This window comes from Pteropus vampyrus, unplaced genomic scaffold (assembly GCF_000151845.1).
Source record: "Pteropus vampyrus isolate Shadow unplaced genomic scaffold, Pvam_2.0 Scaffold349, whole genome shotgun sequence".
NCBI lineage: Eukaryota > Metazoa > Chordata > Mammalia > Chiroptera > Pteropodidae > Pteropus > Pteropus vampyrus.
The window spans coordinates 1940797-1965993 of NW_011889130.1; the positions used below are offsets into that span (position 1 = coordinate 1940797).

The following is a 25197-nucleotide window of genomic DNA, read 5'->3' on the forward strand; positions in this document are numbered from 1 at the left end:
GTGTTAGCCCCTTGGGTGCTGGTTTTTTTCTTGACTACTGTAGCCATTGAGGCTCCCTAGTTCCTATGAGTCCTGTTGGTGTGGATGATCAGGCTGACCAGCAGTGAGCAGGGTGAGCCTGAGAAAGGCCGCCGCCAGTGCTGTGATTCTGTTTCTTTAGGGCAGAAGCCCCTGGCTTCGCCATCAGTGGCCTATTGTTCTTCTATTATCTCTTGTGGCAAGTCTTCACTTATGACCTTTCAGGTTATATATAGTTCCAGAGAAGGGAAAAAAGGCAATTGAGGGAGAGAAGAAGCATGTGCAAAAGCATGGAGAAATGAGACAATCTGGATGTTACGGGAACTTCATACAGTTCCGTTGAGTCTGGGATACAAGGTGTGGATGGAGCAGTGGGGAGTGAAGGGCAGGAAATGGGCAGGAACCAGACAACAAAGAGCTGCACATGCTGGGCCAAGGTGTCTGGAGTTCATCCACGATCCACCGAAAGATTTGCATACCCACTGTGGAGAAAAGGAGGGTCTTACAATTCAGGGGGAGAGATGGAGGACAGAAAGGAGGGACAGCAGGAGAAAACTAGATGTGCTTTAAAAATGTTCCTGTCTTCATTATTATGGAAATAAACCAATATCTACAATCACGGCAGCCCCTCTAGCAATGATTGTGCGTGGCTATGCACTTGGAATACCTATGAGATCTTGTTCTCAAGCATATTTATCCATGTTCATAACCTGTCATGTTGTTCTCTTATCCAATAACAGGAAAGAATTCCTATCAGTTCCTTGCTAATAAATCCTCTTTCTATCCCAAGTCTACAAGAACATTTTAACGTTTTCTAACTCCATCCTGTTTCTTGTTACATATAGGAACACACATACCATGTGTGTTTCCTATACATACAGTATACGCATAAACCAGAGAATAATTATAAAGTGATGTATAATATCATGTTTGCATTGTGTATTATGTTTCTTTTCTGAGGTCATGTAATGACCATTAGTCTATTTCTATTATGTTTTTCACTGGAAAACTTCTATTACATCCTTGAACCTCAAATATGTACCAGATAAATATAATAGATTCTCAGTATATTCAGTTTTGGAAATTAAAGAGACTATGAGGAAATATAATCACTTATCATAGTTTACTTGTTGGCCTTATTCCTATCTCTCAGCCCTTCCCCTAATCCTAAACACCACCTGCTGAACCCTGCTCACATTTCCATTTCAGTCAAGTCTACCCTGCTGTCTCCTCTGTTTCATCTTCTAGAGTCTATGATCCGTACTCCTGAGAGTACTGTTTTGCTTCTCTGATAGGCCTAAGAGTAGAAACTAAGTTGCACAGAGCATTCAGAGCAATGCTTCTCCGTGACTTGAGCTAAATATGAAAACATCCCCTATTCTAAAAATCTTGGCCACTGAACAAACTCCAAAGTTACACCCTGAATATCTGACTCAGAAGCCTCTGGGAATCATCACTGCTGAGCTGTCCATTCTTCTTTAAGCTTCCAATTAATTTGGATCATTACATTCCTGAGGCCAGTAGAAATAATTTAGAAAAACACTTGTTTGTATTAAGGCCTTTCTTGGTAGCTCGATTTGAATGCATAGAAAGTTTTTAAATTTTCTTTTCAAAATGTCCATTTGGCTGCATTCTCTGCCAGGAAGTGAACAACGGTGATGGGAATTCACTGCTGCAACTCCTGTGTTCAGAGACGGAGGGTTTGCCAGGCAGAGTGTTCCTTCTTTGTCCTGGAAAGGGAATCACCCATTGCATTACACTCTTTCTTCATCCCCAATTATGTTGCCATTTCAACCTACCTGTCTTTGCAAATGCTACAAATGATCTTTTACAACCTTTTACTTCTTGCTCATCACTGCCTCTGTGGGGCACCCCAATTCTCTTAACCCCCAATCCCCCAGTTCCTTATAGTGCATATTTTCTCTACAGGCCTGCCTCTCCACTGGACCCCATGGCATTCAGCATTCAGCCTTAGCTGAACTGAACATTTGGGATGTACAAAGTACTTGAGTAAAGGTTCTACAGGGAAATGCAAAAAAAGAAGCTACAACATCTGCCCTCCAAATAAACTAAACATTTCAAGGACATTTTATAAGGTTATAGAAATCACGTGGTTTTCTAATTATCTTAATATCCTGATAATTTTTTTTTTTTTTATAGACTTAAGTCAATTGGTCACCTTAGAATTGGAAGGAAATGATCTCAGTGAAACCAATGTCAATCCTTTGGCTTTTCAACCTTTGAAGAGCCTATCCTACCTGCGTCTAGGAAGAAATAAATTTAGAATTATACCACAGGGTCTTCCTGCTTCTATTGAGGTACCAATATCTTTCTTCTAATGCTTTATATTTTAAATATGGTAAGCAACAACAACAATAAAAAACAATATATTTTAAGAAATTATTGTGGTGCATATTAAACTCAGTAATTTTGATGCTATATATCGAATATACCATAATTTGAACAGTTTTTTCTTCAAATAATATAAAATTATGAATCAAAATTATAACTATGAAACTAAATTATAACTCGATAAAGTAATATATGGTCCTGCTGACAGCTCTTGGGAAGAGACTGGGGAAGATGAACTGAAAAGGTAAACAGAAACTACAGCTTGCAAAAGATATCCTGACTTGCAAGACAGTTTATTGTCCCAAACAGGAATTGTGACATTCATCTCAAAATGCTCCACCCAGAGTCCCACATGGACTAGCAGTGACCCTGAGTGGACGGACACAACCTACAGAGAAGACTGCTGACTGTGCCTGCAGGTCCCCCTCCCCATAACTTACCAGTTCTGACCAGTTCCTACCAACTGCCCAAGTGCTGTTCTGTTTCCACCCCTTCTGGAGATGCCCCTGCTGCCCAGCCATGTGGTCTCCTTTGCTGCAGCAAGGAACACAACTAAAAGGGAAAATACCTGGTGGCCTTTGCTTTTGACTGCACACCACAACTTCTTGCATTAAGAACACGGAGGTCTGGTAGACCCAGCTGAAACACGGGCCGCCTCCTCGCCACCCCAGCCCCTGCCATACATACACAGACACACACACACAGTCACCAGCAAGAAGGAAGAACAAAGTTTCCCACAGCTATGGACACAGTGAACCAAGAGGGGGCCACTGAACTCTATCTGCTGCTGCTGCCAGACCCACCATCCTTCCTCCTCCTCCTAGTTGCAGAAAAAGATATAACTTTAGAACTTACCAAAACAGTAAAGACTGAGGTTCCAATACTTGGCTATATATAACAATCACTTGAATTCTAAAGAAATACAGACTCCCAGAACTATCCCAGACATGCTAAATTAGGTTCTTTGTAGGGTGAAGTTGGCAATTTATAATTTTTCTAAAAATTTTCAATATGTATGCACACAGTAACACACACACGCACACACACACACACACACACGCACGCACACCCCTCTCTCTCTTGAATAATACAAAGAGCAGTGTTTCCATTTGACCCTCCTGTCCTTGGTTTCTTTCCAAAGGACCTGTCAGGAGTGTGAGAAGTACTGTTCACACAGGTGTGTGTGCTCCTAATCTATCCAAGGCACTGCTTCGGAGCTGCACAATTTCAATGTATGGATAAGTGTGCTTTGACTGAGGTATATCTATGTTGGAATTTACACTTTAAAAAGCTTACAGGTGGTTCTAATATACTACCAAGTTTGGGAACCACTGATCTAGTTTACCACTAAGTACATATGAAAATAAAAGCAAGAAAGCAAAAAATCTCTTTACCCATTTTGAACAAACACAAAAATTAAGGGACAAAAAGGGGGAAATTACTACAAAGGAACAGAAAGTTACATTGAAGATATATACCAATTCTACTTGTGAATTCCAACAAGATCCTTGAGTGAAAAACTCTAATATCAACTGAATTTAATTTGAAAGCAGCTAGCTGTTGAAAACTTCTAGTTCTAGTAAACTTTACCCTGATGTTAAATCAGTGCTCTTAATTAACTTTTAGTTAATTAATTACAATATGAGATATTCTAAACAGTGGGAGCCTAAAAAAATTACAGACAACACGGACTGATGGGGACCAGCTAGGATGAGTTTTCCTCATATGTTAGCTGTGTAACCTTGGGCACAACTCCTCATTTCTCCACTGCTAAATGGGGATTATAATTTCTACCTTTTTTCTAGGGGTTTGAAGCCCGAATGAGATAATTTATGTGACTAAGTTTTATAAATTAGAAAGCTTTATACAATTTTATGGCATGCTATATCCTGCAACATTTTACGGTTAAAAATAATTAAATAAAATTCATTTAATTCCAGAACCATACAGATACATTTTTTTTTCCAATTAGAAAATTTGACAGCTTAAAAAATGAACTCACTTGGAAGAGCAGTAAGACTCTTTAGATAATACTAATGAGAAGTCTATAATACTATTTTAATTTCTATGGAACTGAATATATTTGACTAACATGAAGAAAAAAGTAATAGTCTTTTCTCTTAATTATAGGAATTGTACCTAGAAAACAATCAAATTGAAGAAATAACTGAAATTTGTTTCAATCATACCAGAAATATCAATGTCATTGTACTATGTTATAACAAAATTGAAGAAAACAGGATTGCTCCTTTAGCCTGGATAAATCAAGAGTAAGTAATATGCTACAATATGACTTTCTTAGTTTCTTCCTTTTGCCATTATTAAACAGGGTATGAACATGGGGGTGTTGAGGGAGGTGGCAGCATCCTTTCTTAGTGAACCTCTCACTTCCTAAAACTTAGCCACTTTAATGCAGTTCAAATCGTTCATGATGTAACCAGTGTTAGAATGACCATGGTGATTGCTGCTATGGACACCTTACCACATACAAGTGCTGAGCCAGCCACAACTGAACCTGAGCAGTGTGACCTGAGGTCTGATCACGTCACTCTTGCTGTTGACCTCATAGGGCAGTTGTGAAGTCTGAGATAACTCTCTGCACAGAGTGAGGAAGGAAACTGCCCTTTTTCGTCTCCTTGCTTAGGCAGAAGCACCAGGCTTCTCTGTCCTACAGCACACTGTCTTCATTCCTCCAAACTATTTCTCTAACTCAAGTCTTACAAAATAGACTGGAAAATGCTTGGCCTGATAGCCGAGGCAGACAGCAGAGACTATCTTCCTGGAGAAGAATCAGTGGTCCCAGGCTGTAGTCCTCAGAGAAGGGGCCAATGTGGGGGCCTTGCCCACCATAAGGAGAAGGATGAGCCATGTAGGGAAGCTGGCTTGAGCCCTGTCAGCAGGTCCAGCATGTGGCAAGAGAACAAGGGATCTGACTAGCATAGCCCAGGAAAAGGTGTCTTTCAGAAGCAGAGTGGAGAGAGATGAAAAGAAGCCTCGAGGGCCAAATGGGTTCAGCATGATATGGCGGCAGCAGGTGATTAAATCTTCATCAGGTGCAAAGTTTTCATAGGCAAGCAGAGGCTACAAGTGAACATCCTGAAACCAGCCAGGTAGCTCACATTTCCCGGATTTTCTGGCCAGTGAACAATCTTTTCTAGATCCCTCAGTCTCACTCCAAGTCCCAGATGTCATGTCAGATCAAATGTGGAATAAGAATACAAAAACTCCATAACACTGCTACTTCCTTGCTGGAGCCGAAGAAGATTTTAGGGATAGGCAGTTTGATGTTGGCTGGGACTCCTGAATTTCATTTCTGATTCAAATTTGAACTTAGAGATATTTGGAGACCTCTTTGGGCCTCACCATTACCCCTGGGATATGAGTTTTTTTCCTCTCTGAATTCTGGTACTCCTCTCTGATGTAGCTTGAACAGCTGTCCTACAGCCACTGTCACACTAGGAATCATTACTGCACACTGAATGCTGGCAGGAGAACCAATAAGCATGCTGACTGGCCTCGTCAAAACCTAGAGCTCATAGTCACTGCCCTGATGTTCTACCCTGTTTACTCTTTTCTTTGCTATAGAAATCTAGAATCAATCGACCTCTCCTACAACAAGCTCTATCAGGTCCCCTCCTACCTACCCAAGTCACTACTGCACCTTGTGCTCCTCGGGAACAGGATTGAGCGCATTCCTGGCTACGTGTTTGGCCACATGAAGCCAGGCCTGGAATACCTGTATCTGTCATTTAACAAACTCTCCGATGATAGTGTGGACCGAGTCTCCTTCTATGGGGCTTATCATTCTCTGAGAGAGCTGTTTCTGGATCACAATGACTTAAAATCTATACCACCTGGGATACAAGAAATGAAAGCACTGCATTTTCTGAGGTTGAACAACAACAAGATACGGTAAATTCTAGCTTTTTCAAGTATCTATTTAAATTGTTGCAAATGACAAAATATATGATTAAACAACCATGACATGTTGTCCAGGATTTACTCTTATGAAAAAAGTAACACTTTAGTTGCACTAAACAAGATTGGCAAATGATAATAATTACTGAAGCCAGATGATAAAAGTTACAGAAGGATTCATTATATTTTTTCTACTTTTGTACCATGTTTGCAAACTTTCATAGTAAAATATTTTTTAAATAGTGTATTGTTATATAATACTTAGAACCTTAACAGGTTGAAATGAGGTATCAAGGCTAGATTATGGTGCTGCTCTCACCTTCACACATAATAATATAAACACTCTAACCTGTAGAGCATAAAATCTAAATATATACTAAAATGAAAATTAATTCTATCTAGAGTCTTCTGAAGGACAAGTTCTAAATAAATTTATTGATATTCAGCTTCCTTCACTTCTGGAGACACACTTTTCTGCATGTGTTCCGTCTGCCCAGAGAGCATGAGTGCCTCAAGAATTAACGTGGAACACTGTGTTAGTGCATATCAACAAGAGAGGCAGATCACTGAGCTCTGTGGACTCTTCCCTGAGGATTACATCCTTACTCTTTTCCCTATCTCTGAAATTCCAAACACATTTAGGCTCCCTGTTGTGAACTGGTTACCCAGTTATTCTTATTTTCTCTTCCCTTTTCTTCCTAGATTTTTAGGAGGTCTTTATAGATTAGCCCTATATTTGTTATAAGTTGCAAAAACTTTCTCCTAGTTTGCCATTTGTCTTTTAATTTTGCATTTTTTAAACCCTGTAGTCAATTTATTAATCTATTCTTTAAGTGCTTCTAGTTTTTGGATCACAAATAGGAAGATTTTCTCTACTTTCAGGGTATGACTGTGCTTTCTCTATTCTAATATTTTTTCACATTTAGATCTGTTATGTATTTGGAACTTTTTCTGGTATATAATACAAAAAAGAAATCCATTTTTATTTAAGAACAAGAAAATTTTTAAAACAAATATAAAATTTCTAAATTATAAAGTAAGAATATTACTTGGACCATTTGTGATTTTCATGTCTATTTTTCCTTAGGAATATTCTTCCAGAACAAATTTGCAATCCGGAAGAAGATGGTGATTCAACACTGGAACACCTTCATCTTGAAAATAATTATATTAAAACAAGAGAAATATCATCCTATGCATTTTCATGCATAAGATCATATTCAAGTATTGTTCTTAAACCACAGGGTATCAAGTAATTCCACTTTTTCCTTTGTCATTTATAAACTGTACTCATATATTTGTTGTAGTAACATTTGTCATCAATAAGAGAGACTGCATATCATGTTATACTCAGTATCATTATGCTAGTTATCTGATTCACCAATCACAGATGAACAACCAAAAATATATCCAGAAGGTTTCGTCTTCTAGCACTTTAATGGAGTTTCATTTTCACACTCTAGAAAGAAGCCATCTCTTGGCAAAGTTTTTCTCATGGGACTAGGATATTATGCACTGCTGGGCTAGGCAGGGAGAATCTGTAACAAAATAAGCATGTCTTTTACAATATATAGGCCTGTGAGTACTGCTATTAGCTGGAAAATCCCCAAGTCCATTTAAAAATTATGTATGTTATGGTTCAAGACCAAGAAGTGAAGGGCAGTAAAGAACAACAGGTAGAATTTATGAATAAGTGTTCTGTTTATTATTCTACAGTTAAAACAAAAATTTATTTTCTTTAAGACCTTATGCTACAATCATTGGTATAAATACACTTAATTATTGGGGTCGACGTTATTTAGTTCCTTATTAATTACATCTGTGAAATTAAAATACTATTATAATGTTAATTTCCTGGTTTTGAGAATTGTTCTATGGTTATTTATATGGTTATAAACATTAGGGGAAGCTGGGAGAAGGGTATATGTGAATTCCATACTATTTTTTAAACTTTTCTGTAAGTCCAAAAAGTGTTAGAATATATTAGGATCACCCTTGTTATACTTTACTCAAGATCAAAAGATTTTATGGAAAGCAGTGGAGCTTGTTTAATATATAAGTTAATTATCCTTAACTGTACCCTTGTAAATGTAAACCTAATGAATTTTTGAAAAATTTTAGCACCTATCATATTTACCCTAATTTGCTCAAGTGTATCCTTTTCCTCAGTTCAATTTAACATAAAGCTATTAGTATTTACTATATAGTAGACCCTACCAAAACCACATATTAAAATTTTCATTATGTAATGATCTTTCATATTTCTAAAATAATTTATAAAAGATACATATAAAAATTATGTTGACTTCTCTTGTTACTATCAGTTTTGTGTCTTGCAAAACGCCAGGAACTTGGGCAGGTTATTTTACTTTTTGAAGTTCAGCTATTTAATCTTTTAATAGTTCTCTCACTACCCTCAAAACCTTCCAGCCCTACCTCATAGGGCTGTTATGAGAACTGGAGAAGAATAAAAAGCATCTGGGAAATGCAGTATGCATGAGTATATTTATTATTACCAAACTCTCATATAAAATTGAGAGCAGCCAGCATGTTCAACCAAAGATGACTATTTCCTGGTTCCTCAGAAAGCACCCCTCTCTTCAGTGTGTGTGCCACCACCCTGGCAACAGATAAATCTGGTACTATGAATTAGATCTGTATTGATTATTTCTTTGCATATGGGGCGTTGCATGGTAAACAGCTAGGGGATATACCTGCTGTATCTTGTTTCCCACCAAAGACTGTGAAACTTAGAATAGAGACAATTCATTTCTTGGATCTCTGTATTCTGTGGGCAAAGTAGGAGCTAAAATGACTGTTGATCCCCTTAGTTTAATCTGGATCAGCTCATAAGTTATCCAAAGTTGATATTGACAATAATCCTAAACAAAACAAAAAAGGATCTGCAAATTTAAGGATTTACATAGGAAAAGTGAAAAACTGAACTGAAAAACATTTATATAGTCATAAAATTAATAAGAAATAATTTCTTATTAATATTTCCTAATATGGACATCAGAAAGCACAGAGCATTTTTTATAAACAATAAAGTCATGGTTTGACAACTGGTAATACTTAGGAATCAACTGACTGTTCTGCATAATAGCAACATTGACTATGTTTTCCAAAGCCATTATTTAAACATACCATGAATTACTGAATTACTAGTTTCATAGATGCTGACATAAAAGAATAAAATACTCAAATTCTGCTGTTTAAGTAAAACCTCAAAGGGTGGGGTAAAACCTATGATATTTATTCCAATACTTTCCCTTATTTAGAAAACAGAATATTTCCTCATAGAAGTATTTACAGATTAATAATGACAACTATTTATCTGTCCACAGTTGAATGTGAATTCAGATCCTTGGTCAGCTGAAAGTTCAAAAATATTAAAAGTACTCATGAAAATAGTGAGAAGTTTCTGACCATCTCTAACTTATGCCAAATGACTCCAGGGGCCCTTATGCCCTAGAAGTCTATGAAACATGAGGCCCATCTCTTGTAGTTAAACAAGAACGAGTATCGTAGTTCTGAACTGGAGTCCTTCTTAGTTGTGGACCTGGCCAAGTTAGACTCTGATTTCTAGTTTCTCAACCATGAAACTGGGGGGAACAACATCTATCCCCCAGGGCTGCTGGGATGGTTAAATGAGGCGATGTCCATTACATTGCCAGGCACAGGGTTAATGTCAGATAAAGTGAGTATCCACTCCTTCATGGACAGGCCCTGGGAAACCACAGGCAGGAAGGTTCAGTGACTTGCTCAAGGCTGCCACGCCTCTTAATATGGTAGATATTAATTATTCAAGGAAATTAATTCCTTAGATTATGAAATACAGTGAGAAAATGAGTGGGCCTATTACACTATGACAGGGATCAATAAATACTCTCCATAGAGGGCCAGGCTGCAGTGGGACCCTGCAGCCATGTCAGCGGTCCTCCCAATTTTGGCTGCCTTTCCTCTGTGTCACTGCATGCTCATATCCATGGCACAGAGCAGAGTAAATTTAGAGCAGAATGTGCTCGAGTAGTGGCTCCATAAACACAGAGTGAAACTGGGACTCAGAGTCTAAACTATTTCTTGTTATAGACATGGGAGTAGTTCAGAAGCAGATTTTTTTAAAATCCTGATTATTGAAAAGAAAAATAAGTCTGACATATAAGTGTAATTACTTATAAATCATAATTATAAATCATAATTAAAATGGCCAATCAAACTGGAAGAGTATATGATCAATAAACCTGTCCTGCAGATAGATTTCTATTTCTGAGATAACCCACACGTAGGTGTACAGGGATAGAGTAAGAGTCGGTGTGAAAGCCTCGGCCTTCCTATCTGTAGCTGAGTGCAGCATGCTCTGGGCAGACGGTTCTCCTAGGGAGTATAATTATTTCATTACTACCCTGTGAACACCAGCTCTGATTGAACCTAATTGAACAGATCCAGAGGCATTTGTAAAAGATTTTCAGAGAAACTAAAAATCTATCATAAACAATGTAGTCCTATGTTATCACACGTTTGATCCTATGTGTCTTAAACAACACTTCAGCATATTCTAACCTATTACTCAGGTCTCTGCTTCAAAGTGCTGAAAAGGAACTGTTAAGACTGTAAGCCATGCTGAAATACATTCGGTTACACAGTTATCTGCAAAGAAATGAATGCTTCCAACCAGTAAATAGAGCTTAGTGATCAAACAACGAAAAAAATAAAGGCGTGACTCTTTCTTCTTTGAAGTTATGTTTCTCTTTCTACATGAACATGGATAAAATAAAAACTTACAGTCTAGCATATTTTTTCCTTTGCACAAAATGTGAAGAATGTGAGTCCACACAAGAGAAAGCAGATTGTATTAAAAATAACATGTGATTGCACTAAACACATATTAGTTTGGAAAAGAAAAGAAATACATCATGTTATTAAAATGTCACTGTGTGTTTCTAAGTAACAGACTCTCTGTGGTCGAATAAACTTACACTAAACTATCCGCTGATTCAAGCAAGTCTTTTTATAAATTAGAATCTGCTGAAGGTTTATTTGTTTTGAATAAGTTGGGAATTACATCCACAATTGTTAAATTTATACATGACCTGTCTGAAATGCTAATTTAACTAGTATTGCAATATTCAGAATAAAGAATGCATTATAAAATGAAAATCTATTTTAGGGCAGTAGTTCTTAACTATTTGAAGGATGGAACCCTTTGAGGATATTATGAAGGCTATGATGAATCTTCTATACAGAAAAATACATATATGCAAAACACTACATGTAGCAAAGATGCATAAATCCTTTCCCATATCTTCTAGGGATTCATGTACGCTAGGTGAAGAGTCCCTTTCAGGGTAACGCCTTAATTTACTTAAAATAAACTGTATATATAAATATGTAACAAGTTAATTTTAAGACTTAAAATTAAGGCAAATGGCCTTATTTTCCACAATTATTTAGCTTTTATTCCCCCATTTATTTAGTAATATTTTTAAGGCCACAGAAGAGTTGAAAGACTAATATAATAAACAACTGTATACTCTTCACCTACATTCACCAAATAATGTTTTGTTAAATTCGTTTTATCTCTTTCTCTCTTTCCATATCCATATCTATACATACATATGCATGTATGTGCAGATGAAAGGGGCTGGACCATTTGAATGTAAATTGCAGATATTATAACATGTCGTTTCTGTATGAATCTCCTAAGAACAGGGATATTTTCTTATATAACCCTGAGACAATGATGACGTTCTCTCGCATTATTAAATCCAAGAAATTTAAGACTAAGTATTACCTAACACAGAGTCCATATTCAGATTTCCCCAATTGTCCCAGCGATGTCCTAAATTGCTGTGTATGTGTGTGTATGTTTCAAGATCCAACCAGAGTTCACATCCTGATCCTTTAGTCTTTTGTAATACAGACTAGGACTTCCCTACCTATATGAGGTTTCATAGCTTTACTTTGTTGAAGGATCCAAGCTAGCTATCCTGTAAAATGTCCCCTAATCTGCATTTGTCTGATTGTTTCCTCACGATTAGATTTAGGTAAACATTTTTGGCAAGAATCTCACTTAAGTGATGTCACATACTTATTTTTGCATCATATCACAAGGCACAAAATGTGCTGGCTCGTTATTGGTGATGCTGAGAAATTTGGTTCAGGTGGTATCTTCTTCCTCTTGTAATTAAGAAATAATCTGCAAGGTAAGACTTGAGGCATTATTAAAAATATGTGATGCCTGCGCAATATTATAAATTGTGTAAGTTCTTCATTTTTCATAAATTAAACTTAATTCATTTTAAATGAAAATTTGTGGCATTAATTCATTTTCAGAGTGAAATGTCCCTCAGGCTTTGAGTTGCAGAAGTGAGTCCTCAACAGCACAGTGGGTAGAGGAAGGAAAAACAGCCAAGAACCAGAGACCAGGAGCCCATCTGAAGATGGTTGCTACCATGAGCATAGCCAATTGCTGGAACTGCACAGGAATTAAGAGCTGGCTTTGTCAGATTGATTTTTTTAAGACATTCTGCAAATTTGAACTTTGACATAAAATTTCCTGGTTTTTAAAAATACCATATGCTCCAAACATAACACATCTGCAGACTAAATACTGCCAGTGGGTTGTGATCTATGCTACAATATAAAGACAATTCATTATAAACCAGAATCTAGTCCACCATGAGGGACGCCTGAACATTCAAAAAAGAACCCATGAAATCATAACCATCCACTCCTTTTAGAAGTCTTATGAGTGCCTACTATATACAAACTCTATGTTATACATAAAGAACATATGCTATTTACATCCTAGGATTCAATGGCCTAGAACATTCTTAAACTAGGTATTTGCAAGGCATGCTCCCTCACATACCTCAGTGCTTCACTGATGACTAAACTCCCTCCCCGCTCCCTCTACTCTCCTGATCTTGCTTTTCTCTATAGCACTCAACAACATTCATTGAATGAACAGATAGACTAACAGACTGTTATACAATCCATTTCATTGTACTTAGAAAGTGAGGACAGAGAGGGAAGGAGACACCAGATACTAGCTGGTAAACCACAAAACTCAATCACATGAGTGATACCTGAGCTCAGGAAAGCGTCACATGTGGCCACAGTCACCCCTAATCCTCACTCCCTGTATTCTTAATTTGAATGAGATGACTTCTAAGGCCCTTTCCAGTTTTTATTTGTTTGGACTTTGACTGCTCCATTTCTACAGCAGAAGGTCAGAAGAGTCGTAAGCAATTTATTTTTACATGGTTGGAATATACTGAGCCATGAAAGAAATTTGTGTTGAAGAACTTTTTATGGCAATCCATGTCTCTGTTCATAAAATGTTACTACTTTTTCAGTTTTGTAATTTTTTTTTTTGTTTACCATATAATAATGTACAGGTTATTCATGATTCCTAAAGATATTGTTTGATATGGTAAAACTACTTCTCCAATATTAGACCAAAGCCTGATGAGACAAAACCCAAACAAAAATAACAAACAAACAAAGACAGAAAAGAATTAGATCCCTTCCACAGAACCCCTACAGGAACCAAAACCAAAAGATTTTCTCCTCACACTATTTTAGGGAAGAAGAGGTACACTGCTATGTCTGGAATAAAAACCTGCAAAGATGTGGGGAAAAAAATTCAATTTCTTTCCAAATGGTGTGTCTGCACATGCTGGACCGGCTCTGCAGTTGTGAGGTGGACCTTCAGACCCTTCAGTCGCAAAACTATGGGAGGGGGTCTGGATACTGGGTTGAATGCCTGGCTTTGCTGTCTGCAGAATAGGATGAATAAGTCAAATATATCACTCCAAGCCAGCATTATACTCCAGGGCCTATTTCTTTCCTCAAGACCATTGACCAAAGATCAAAGCCAAGACATTGGTAGAAGACAAGTTTGGGTTCACAAGAGCAGAGAAGAGAAAGAGGCTGTAACACACCTTTAGAAAAACAACATCAGAGGAAGTGCCTCTCAGCTCTCCAGACAAAGAAGTAGAACCCCACCTAGAAGGCCTGTGTAGAAGACATGACTGAGTGGAGGGTGACGTGGACAAACTATGTGAACAAAAGCAAAGGTAGAGAGTAAGAAGCACATGTCTCACTGAGAGGAGAAGCCACCACTCAGCCCAAGGCGAGTGGGGCCATGTAAAACCAGGATGGCAAAGCTTTACTTTTCAAGAGAACTTGAAACCTCATAATTTTTAAATACAGCAATTCTACTTAAAAATACATACACATGAGCCTCAGACAAAAAGAATGTTTGAATATTCAGAGCTGCACTCTGAACAGGAATTAACTCAGTTGACTATGTACATATCATAAAATTATATATAAAATCATATATAAAATATATAATTTGTGGCATATTCATATAATAGAATACCACACAGTAATGAAAATGAACAAATGATTGCTAACCACCACAATGACCTAGATGGATCTCAAAAACATAACACTGAATGAAGAAAACCAGACACAAAAGAGAATGCCCTGTATGATTGATCCATTTATGTAAAGTTCAGGAATAAGCTACAGTGCTTGAAGTCAAGCTGCCTCTGAATAGAGAGATTCTGAGGAGGGCTCTGGGAATGCGGGGATTTCTTGACCAGGGTCTAGTTTGTGAAAATTAATTGAGCTATAACATTACGATGTGCTTTTATTTTTGTAATATATATATACTTCAGTTAAAATTTAAAAAGCAAAACATTGTATAGGACAAACGGGATTTTTCCCAAGAGCTTCCCATATATAGCCACAGCTCTGATGAAACTCAGGTTAATAAAATCCAGTTCAACTTTCCAAATGTCCAAATTCATAATGGTATCAGATACACATTTTGAACTAAACGTAACTGGATAAATGGGAACATGAGCATTCTAACCAAACAGGAAGACTGCCAGTCTTCAGGTGCTGCATCTGGAGCAGGCCTGAAGCCTCTTGGGAGCCAGTGTATGAAACTGACCGACCTGAGGTCCAAGTAAGGGTATTTTATTAAGTGAGGCCTGGCCACCCTACATATCTGAGGCACAATATTCTCTCTATGGCTGTAGCTGCCATTTCTCTAGGAGGTAAGAAAGGACAGTCAGATTCTTTACGGAAGAGAGAAGAGACTCTGCTGACTGGAAATGTGCTTTGCAACTACGCTGACCCCCACATCTGCATACCAGGAAGACCCATTGGTATCACCTAGCACTGTGAGTCTTTCTCATGAGCTTTAGGAAAATGTCCTCTCTTGAAGGATGATGTCTTAGTTGATATGGGAATTGGGCATTCTCTCAGGGGTAAGTAGGAAAGGGCATGCTAACAATGCCTTTCTTCTCAGACAATGATGTCTTCCTGCTCCCAAGTCCTCCCTAAAAACTGTATAGTCACAGCTGATATTCTCTCAAAAAGGAAAAGTCCAAGCAGGTATCATCTGGATCTATGTGTTCATGTCTGTATCACAGCACATAGGCTGGGGCTGGGGTCACTGTATGGGGCCTGGTCTATATTTCTCCTGACATGCTTACGGCAGGGCTAAAAGCTTTTAAAGAAAATCATGAGAATACTTGATATAACTTCAGTCATCTGAAGAAAACAATAGCATGGCTCCTTTCTCAGATACATCTGGAGTTTGGGTTTATACTTCAATAATATTGGTACTCTTTACTAAGACTGACAAATATTTTGTTGGTCTACATAGGGTGAATGAATTAAAAAATTTAAATCTATAAGTATTCATTGATTTAAGAATTTCATAAAGTATTTTTTAAAATCAGCTATTTCTTGAATGACTTTGACCACATTTTCAGTTGCCATGCATTATTAAACACTCTTTTTTTCTTCAGAATCTTCCAGTAGACGTCTAGAGTTTAGCTAGAAGTCTTGGCTACAATACAAACAGTGATGGAAAACACATGAGCAGTAACAAGTTTTAATCTCGCTCCTCAGTACTAACATGGGCTAATCTGTGGAAGCAGCTTATTTCAGTGTCACCCAGAGTGCAGCCACACCAGGCTCTGCTGAAGAGTGCTTTTCTTTTAAATGTAATACCTCATCTTCTTAAGTACCTGAGAACATTTTCATTACAGATAAGTAGTACACAGTGGAAAATTTACTTTCAAGAGGACTTACTCTCTTCTTTTAAGGTATGTTTTCATGTCTTTTTTTTTCATGTACCAGTGTACAATTACTAAGGAGACATTAATATTATTAACATAAATGCTTATAAATTATATGATAAAGATTATATGTATAATTAATTTCTTAAATACCTGCACTTAATTCAACTTGAAATTACTCTAGCATTTTATGTTTTATAATGAATTTATTTTCAATATAATTGTGACATTTTTTAAAGCTAAATGAAAACCTGTCATTATGCTTTACCACAAATATTAACATGATTGATTTTAAAAATCATTTAAACAAACTTCTGTATGTTCTTAGTGAAATAGTACCTTAATAATTAATGATAAGGAAGTTTGAGAATGTCACGAATACATTAAATAAAACAGCAAATATTTCTTTTGAAATGTAAGACTATTTTCTAATGTATTTTTCTAATGTATTTTTAAAACATGAATTATTCATTTTTACTTACACATTTGAATATTCCTATTTTCCCTTGATAAATATCTTCCTTATTCTTATGTAATGAAATGACACTGTAAGTTAAAATGGAAATCCATATAATTCCAAGAAAGAATGTCTATCAGCAATAGGTTAACTAGCTCTATATTCAACATGAAAAATTAGAAACTTCTTTTCACAAAATCCATAAAGCCTGAATTTAAAACAAAGATTTCTTTTGTCCCATCCCAAAATAAAATCTTTATTAAGTCCAAAATTTAAAAAAAATTAAACAATGTATTTGATATTCCACTGCCTCATAATCTAAATAGAGAACTGTATTCTTTCTTGTTAATCTGTTCAGAGGTGTGACAGCCATAACAGTGGCCACATGGTGTAGGATGAAATCACAAAGAAACCTCAGGGGTCTATAACTCTCCAAAAATAAAACTCTTTTTTTTTTTTTTTAAATACCACCAAGAATCACTGGGTTGTTTAAAAAAGAAAAGAAAAATAAATCATAAACCTAGAGGCTATGTGAAAGCATCTTGATGTTTTGTTTATTTTCATTGTTTAGCAATATAGTAGTGGCGGGAAGATGAAGGAACAGGAACGTGCAGTCTTTTGTTACAAGTAACTACTGCACTTAAAAGAATATTCGATAACTGATCTGAGGTTTGAGACAAAATAGATTAACTTTATAAGCACAAGTCTTAAGGCACTATAGGAAACACCTATAAAAATGAAGAGGTAAAAGATTTTTGCTTTTTAAGACAGCTAGGTTGCCAGATGCAATGAAAAACTGATGAAGGACAAAATTGGTATAAAAGGAAAAGTGGCCAGCAAGGTCTTTAATCAGATGCGATGTATACTTCTAAGGTAAAGTTAATTATTTCTTTAAGGAAAGCATAGTCTATAAAAGTATCAGTTTTCATGACCAAAACATACTGTGAATAAGTTTCCAAATGCATGTTTGAACATTTAACTTGTTCACTTACAAAGCTGTGTCTTGGTTACACCTGAATTTAGTCTAGAATCCTTCTGTGAATACACAGAGTATGTTATATAACATATATATACTGAAAACTACTACTGGTACTTGTGAACTGATAGAAATATTTCAGCCAAGGGGTAAAGTTGCCAAGCAGACCTTTAAGCATGGGATTTAAAAGCACAGTGACTTATTTTCCTAATAATAGTGTCTGAGAGGAAATACCATTTCACTTAGACAAATTTTCCATTCTAAGTTTGTGGAAAATTTAAATGGAAAATAGGAACTTATGCAAATTCAGAAAGATATTTCTTAGCTACATTTCCAGTCCTGAGAACCTGGGCAAACCTCTTATCCGAAGAGAGTCTGGTTACTATCTAGAAGTTACTGTGGGATTAAGACCCACTTGGAGGAGGCTATGCAGTAAGGTAGACAGTGCAGGACTGAGGAGGCTGGCCTCAGCTTCTTCAGATGTAAAAGAGGACAATGGGAGTAAAACCTTAATGGGCCATGGTTTATTAATAACAGCATTAGTACCAAAATAATATTCCAACTATTATTTTGATTAAGAGGAACTTGAAACCAAGACCCAAAGCTTTCGATGAGTAAGAAACTCTGGCAAAACTGGTCTAAATTGGGAAAACACTGAGTCTTCCTGAGAACAAGACAAATATTTTTAAAGGTTTTAAAAAATAACACAATTTAAATACTACCAAAATTAATCAATTAATATAGTTTGAGCCATATTAATAAACTTGAAATTTAAAATAAGACAAACGACTAAAAGTCACATCATTTTAAATGAGAAATAATATTCTCTATATTCTTTCTGAATAATAGAGAAAAAAAAAAAACAATGCTACATGGTATTCCCTCCTGGACATTCCAATATTTTTCTGATAAAAAAATTGCTAAAATGGAATAAGGTGACCAGAATGAGAATGCAAAAATATAAGATTAATTTACATGACTAACAGAAGACAGAACTAGTAAATTGAGAAAAATGTGCCAGAAGGCATTTTTGGTTTCAACATAAAGAATTTCTATCAACCACAGATGGACAACAGTGGAACTGGATGCCTCTCGAGGAGGTGTGCTCCCTGATTCCTCTCACTGGAGTCATGCAAGCAGAGAGTGGACATATTATCTGGTCCAGAATTTTCTGGAGGAACCTCCAACATCAGGAGGGAGTTTCAACTAGATGACATTTCCTGCTTCCACAGGTCTCCTCTTACTCACCAAGGAAGGGCCCAGGAAGGCACAACAGGTGGCTGCCCCAAACAGCCAGCAACTAGAAAGCTTCCTAACTACCATACATGTGCCATTGTCTAATCTAGCAGGCCAGAGTCTCCACCTCATCTAAGGCAGGAAGGGTCTCACATAACTAATCAGTATAAGAAAGAACAAAGTGGAAGGGAGAGAGGAAGGGAGGGTCTGGCTGGTCAGCAACCTTAAGAAGGGACATAGAAAAGAAAAAATATCCCCTCCCCATGCCTGGCTTCCTTCCTCTCCTTCGTCTGTGTGCAGGGCTTCTCTGTGTCCTCCCAGCTCTATGTCAGTCACACCTGCTCTTCTCATCCTAGCCTGCACTGCACTCTCAGGCTCTCCTGTCACAGGACACCATGAATGGAACAGGAGCAGGAAGCGGAAGGATGGTGGGGTTTGTAGGAGTGAAGATAAGTACTCCAGCTGCCAGGCCACAGGGAAAGCCTACTCGTCCTGGTTTCCCACTCTGGTACTCTAACACATTCATCTTATTATACATGAGTCTTAAAGTTTTATGGTTTTCTTAGGTCTAAATTTCAGATATATTAAGGGTTAAAAAGATTTTTCTGGTCTAGACTGGGAAACTATAACCTTTATACCTCTAAGTTATATCTAAGTTTCTACAAAAAAATACTGAAACTCAAACAACCAGCAAACCAACTCAAAAACTTTTTTTTTTTTTTTTTTTAACCAAACTCTTCCTCTCCCATAGACTACAGTAAATAGGGCTAGGCCTCAAGAAATTGTGGTCCCAAACAACTTCCTAACAAGTGAGCACTGTTAATGGCCTTTTAGGGGACAGTGTGTAGGAAACCTTTAATTTAATTGTACTGTCTACTGCTACAGAAATGGGAGGAAAAGACAAAAGTACATGGAGGACCAGAGCAAAGATATTTTTGTTGGCAGGCTGATATTTAAAATATTTAGAAAGCAACATAATAATTTAAAAATATGCATCAGAGAGGAAAATAATCTTTCACTCATAATCTCACTATCCCTCTTTATTAGGTCTGTGTATTCTATTTCAATCTTTTTCTCATGATTGTATATTTTATAGATGTCTTTATTTCTATTGGTCTCAAACAATAAACTGAGGGTTATGAAGAGAAGAGAGACTTATGATGAAGAATTTTACTATCAGAATCTGGGGACCACACATCTGGAGATTATTCCAAAGTATTCGAGCCATAGCGTATACAGTCAACACGGGCTACTTGCAGTTTAGTTCTACTTACAAACTTGGATATTTATTTTTCAGTTTTTCTACTAATGCACCTGACTAAGTATTACTTTTACAACAGTCCCATACTGCCTAAGAGTAGCAGATTAGGAGCTGTGGTTTTGCTTTTAGAGCAAGAAACAGGATAGGGAAGGGCATCTCCGTTAAGAGAGGTCCTTCACAGATTCCACATCCTAACACTGTGCCTGGTACCTGATAGATACCACTGAAAAACTCTAGCAACCTCAAACAAAGCCAGAGACAGGATCTCAAATAACATTTAATTCAACTGCTTCTCTGCCAAGGTCATACAAGGTTAGGGGCAGCTATGGACCCAAAAGATAAAGGTGCAATGCGAAACAATGTTAAAGAATAAATTGGTACCAGGATAAGCTTTGGTTTAGCTAAGGACCAAGAACTCCATTAGCTAGGGAATGAGAGATTTGGAGGTCAAGGCAAAGCTGGGAAGCAAGCATTAAGGAGCCAGGAACCACGAAGAAGCCTAAGATCAAGAAACAATGGATCTAAGTTAGGCAGGCAGCCATGAAGCAGAAATAATGTGGAAGAGACAAATTGATACTGGAAAAGAAAGCCCAGCTGACCTTAACCAGCCACTCATGCCAGGATTCCAGAGTGATAGGAATACAGACTACTAACCTGCTCATCCCCCAGAATAGCTGACAGAAGCTGCTGGGCTTTGAATTGCCAGCACAATCTCTCTGTGACCACACAAATCTGACCACGCAACTATTCCCATTCCCACTCTCCCAACCCAAGCTATGCACATACCCATTTCTGTACAAATGTTTACCGGAAAACAGAAAACAGTGTGTGGACTAGCTGAGAGGAAGAGATGACAGAATGTACCTGTGAGGCCACTAAATTTTAGGATAACAGTCAAAAGGGTTCCTGCATGGGCTATATCAGAAGATGCAGAGAATGGGTTGGGACACATAGGACACATTCTCTTTACTCATGTGGCCTTGAGGAAGCCAATGAAGCTCTCTGCACATCCTACTCCTCATGGTTAATACGAGAGATGCATCTAGAATAAACTGCATTGACTCTTCCACAAAGGCTGTGCAGAGTTCTGAAATAGGATATAAATATAAAATATAAAAAGCTTTTGCCATTCTCAGATATGTCCTACAATCTCTTTCCCAGCACACGATCGTGTGGGTTGTCACAGGAAAACCTCACATATCAAGCCGGTGATGTCTAGCTACCCAGTGGGCAAAATATTTATGTCACCATTTAGATTTCTAAGAATTAAATAATGTTAATTATCAGGTTAATAACTGATGATAGTAGGGATTTTTTTTTTTAAACTTCCCTCTGGTGATTAAAAGTCACACCACATATAAACGAGCATTTTAATTATGTTAATTCGCTTCCAATTTTTACGTCCAGAAAAAGAGATATTAAAGCTGATTCCTCTGTTCTGGGAAATTGTAAGCAGCTGGCATGATTCGAGGATTTGGGGAGCCAGGTTTTCTTAAGGATGGATCAACTCTGATTTACTCTGGAAGTACTACTGGGTGACTTGGCTGAGGAACATCTGAGTGAGTGTAGATACCTTCTTGCCAGGACACAGCCTCATCAACAGGCATCTGTGTAGCCAAATGCATGCCCCAAAGGGAAGACTGTCATGAGTGTGTTTTAGATGACTGCATAATGCTTTTAACTTTTTGAAAATTACACAGAATGTATGTTTCACAGGTGATGGTTAAGAAACCATGATATGCAAATGTACTTGTGGGAATATCCACCATCAGATAACAAATCTATGCTCAGATGGTTCTCGCTCGTACATTCTAGTTTTGTGTGGGCTTTAAAAAATACAACTAAAAGCAAAACCTGCCTCACCCCCACCAAAATCAAACAAAGAAACAAACAAACAGAAAGCAGTGAAAGATGAGTAAGAAAGAACAGTCTGGATCTCAGATGCTTTGGATCAGGTATTAGATAGTGGAACAGATTATAAAGAAGAAATCCAAATGACACTGTGGAAAAAGTGACCAACTCTGAGAGTGAGACTGGGGAGGGTGGTGGGAGAGAGCCATTAAACTTCTAGATGTTGTGCTAAGGCAGGGGTCCCCAACCCGCCGGCTGCAGACCCAGTCAGTGGCCCGGTAAGAACTGGGCTGCACAGCAAGAGATGAGCGGCGGGCCAGCGAGCAAAGCTTTATCTGTATTTGCAGCCGTTCCCCAGCACTAGCATCACCGTTCAGCTCCATCTCAGATCATCAGGCATTAGATTCTCATAGGAGCACTGGTCCCTTGTGCCTAAGAGATTGGGGACCGCTGCACTAAGGGAACATGAGGATTTTACTTTGAAAGTGACATAGACATTAAGGAAATGGAAGGATCTGGGAAACAGGTATAATAATAGTTTTGTTTTTAAAAAACATTTACTAGTTTTCTAACTATAAAAGTTGCACTTATTGTTCATTCTAAAAATTAAAAAAAAAAAAAGAAGACACAAGCGGTTCTCATGATTCTACCACTTGGAATTATCATCATTTGAGTATATTTGTGTCAGGGCTTTTGTTTGGTATGCATGGAGTTTTTATATTTGCTTTTTTTCATTTCAAGAAAATATTTCATATTTTCAACATCTTTGCAAATATTTTATAGGTTACAAAGTACTTCATGAATATACTCTATTTTATTTTACTATTTCCATTTAACCATAGCATTGTTTTAAATTTTTTGCTATTATATAATTCTGTGATGAACATCTTTATGCACATTAGAATTATTTCCTGAGATTAGATTCCAAAAAGTATAATAACTGGATGAAAAATAAAGATAATTTTAAAGCTTCCAATGCATACTGCTGAAATGCTTTCTAACATTTTTTATAAATTTACTCTCATACTAGCAATGGATAAGAATGCCATTTTGTTGTATTCTTGTCAGCTCCAAAAAATGTGCAGATGCAAGAATTGTATCTGTTTAAAGTTTAACTTAATCTTCAATGTCTTACTTAGTCTTAGATTGGTCCACTACACAAGACGACATGAAGGAGTGTGTGCTCCTAGTGTTCTTGACTTTGTGCTCTGCCAAACCCTTATTCCGCCCTTCGCACATGACACTGAAGAATATGATGCTGAAGGACATGGAAGATGAAGGTGATGGTGACACTGACCCTGACAACTCTCTTTTTCCAGCAAGAGAATCAGTTAACCCCTTCTTCCCATTCGATCTGTTTCCAACATGTCCGTTTGGATGCCAGTGCTACTCAAGAGTTGTACACTGTTCTGATCTAGGTAAGAACATATGTCAACTTGTTTTGGAGAATAATGTTATTCTGACAAAATTAAAAGAACAGGAAAAGTTCTCACTAAAATTTCAAAAATCAGCTCATTAACTGTAAATAGATTTTTCATTTAAATTTTTAGAAAGCATAACAAACCCTAAAGTGTATCTCAACTTATTTTAAAAACCTAGAAAATCAGAGGTAAACAATGGCAATTTCATGTATAGAACATTTCCTTTTCTTCCCAAATTTGAACCAAAGTGCTTCATTTTAATTTCCTTCAGAGAGAGTGGATGTTTTCGTGCTTTCTTTATCTTAGTTACCAGATTGAGATTGTGCTCTCTAGCAAATTTCTACAATAACAAAGTAAATTACTGTCCAGGAAAATAAATAGGTTATAGAGTTGTGAAATCTCTAATCTAGACCTTTTAAAGGCAATGCTCTATTTGTTTTGAATGATTTGAGTTTACAATTGTCAAGAAAAGAAGTGGTTGAACTAGATTACTTTCTAAAGTCTCTTATGAATGTGTAATTCTCTGCCAAGTATTTTATTTTTTAAATATTTCTAATGAAGGTGTTCTCAGACAGAGGGGCACACTGATACACGACTCAGGGAGAGGGTGTGATTGAAATTCACATCGAGTCGCTGTACACAGCTATTTCCAAAGGAAGTAACAGTTCAAATTTGCCATAACGCACGCCTCCCGTCAGGGCAACTTCCAGAATGCCTATGAGCAGATGGTGCCTCTGAAATCTTTAGACTCATTTCCTGCTGCTACAGCATTTGTGGCAATACTCAAAGCTTGTTACAATCCACTCCAGAGACTTTAATAAAGTGTGCTATTAAGGGACAAAATGAGAGAGGTGAACAAAAAGCATTCAGGAAAAGAGATTACTATGAGCTAGAATCATTGAGAAACTCTTAATGGACTACATAGGCTAGGAAAAATGAGTTTTAAGCTTTACTTTTGGCATTCTTGTGAAAAGAGGTGAAAGATGAAGCAATATTTGAGAAAAGCTAGTCTGGAAGCACATGAAGAATGAGTGTGGGAAGAGCAGCAGGAAGGAGAAAGGCAGAAGCTGAGACAGACTCTGGTATGAGAAATGATTAGAGTTAAAGAATATCAGAATGAACTGTCATTGCTTAGCTGCATCCCATGCAGGAAACAACTCTACCATCAGCTTGCAGAGTTGGTGCATGTGAAAGTACTTTCTAAAACAAAAATCACAATAAAAAATGTACATATCTACTTTGATATAGAGGGATGTAAACTGAATTGGTTCAGGGTAAGATTGCGACTAAGGAGGTTTTCATCTTCAACACAGACGATCCTCATGTGATCGTCTTCATATTTGTTCCAGAGCAAAGTCATCTGCTTCAACTTGAAGATATTTGAGGAAGCACTACATAGCTTTGCTCCAGTACATGACTATCATCAAAGAGCTGAGAAAAACCAAACTACCTCATTACAGACAGCTGCTTGCAAATAGTGTATTCCTGAATACTTTAGCTTTGAAAACTTTATTAAATGAAATTCACTTAAGGCCATCTGTAATAGTCTGACACTTACCTTTAAAATGACATGTCACCATTAGCAATGTATATCGCAT

General features: G+C 37.2%; 3 protein-coding genes across 5 annotated transcripts in view; 2 read left to right on the forward strand and 1 right to left on the reverse strand.

The window, feature by feature from the left end:
- The window catches only part of ECM2 (extracellular matrix protein 2), a 39067-nt gene extending 27789 nt beyond the window's left edge, over positions 1-11278 (forward strand). Inside the window, exons 7-10 of one of the 2 annotated variants that reach the window (XM_011378954.2) lie at positions 2179-2336; positions 4501-4640; positions 5956-6282; positions 7376-7544. In XM_011378954.2, the coding sequence (XP_011377256.1) occupies positions 2179-2336; positions 4501-4640; positions 5956-6282; positions 7376-7544 (794 nt within the window). Of the gene's footprint in view, positions 1-2178; positions 2337-4500; positions 4641-5955; positions 6283-7375 lie in introns of both variants that reach the window. The other variant, XM_011378953.2, reaches the window with a different exon arrangement.
- Positions 1-25197, reverse strand: part of CENPP (centromere protein P) — a 206151-nt gene that overhangs the window by 68587 nt on the left and 112367 nt on the right. The gene's annotated exons all lie outside the window — the stretch shown is intronic.
- Positions 23283-25197, forward strand: part of ASPN (asporin) — an 18741-nt gene continuing 16826 nt past the window's right edge. The window contains exon 1 of the mRNA XM_023522567.1: positions 23283-23596. Within this exon, the coding sequence (XP_023378335.1) occupies positions 23305-23596 (292 nt within the window). The 5' untranslated portion in view covers positions 23283-23304. The remainder of the gene's footprint in view (positions 23597-25197) is intronic.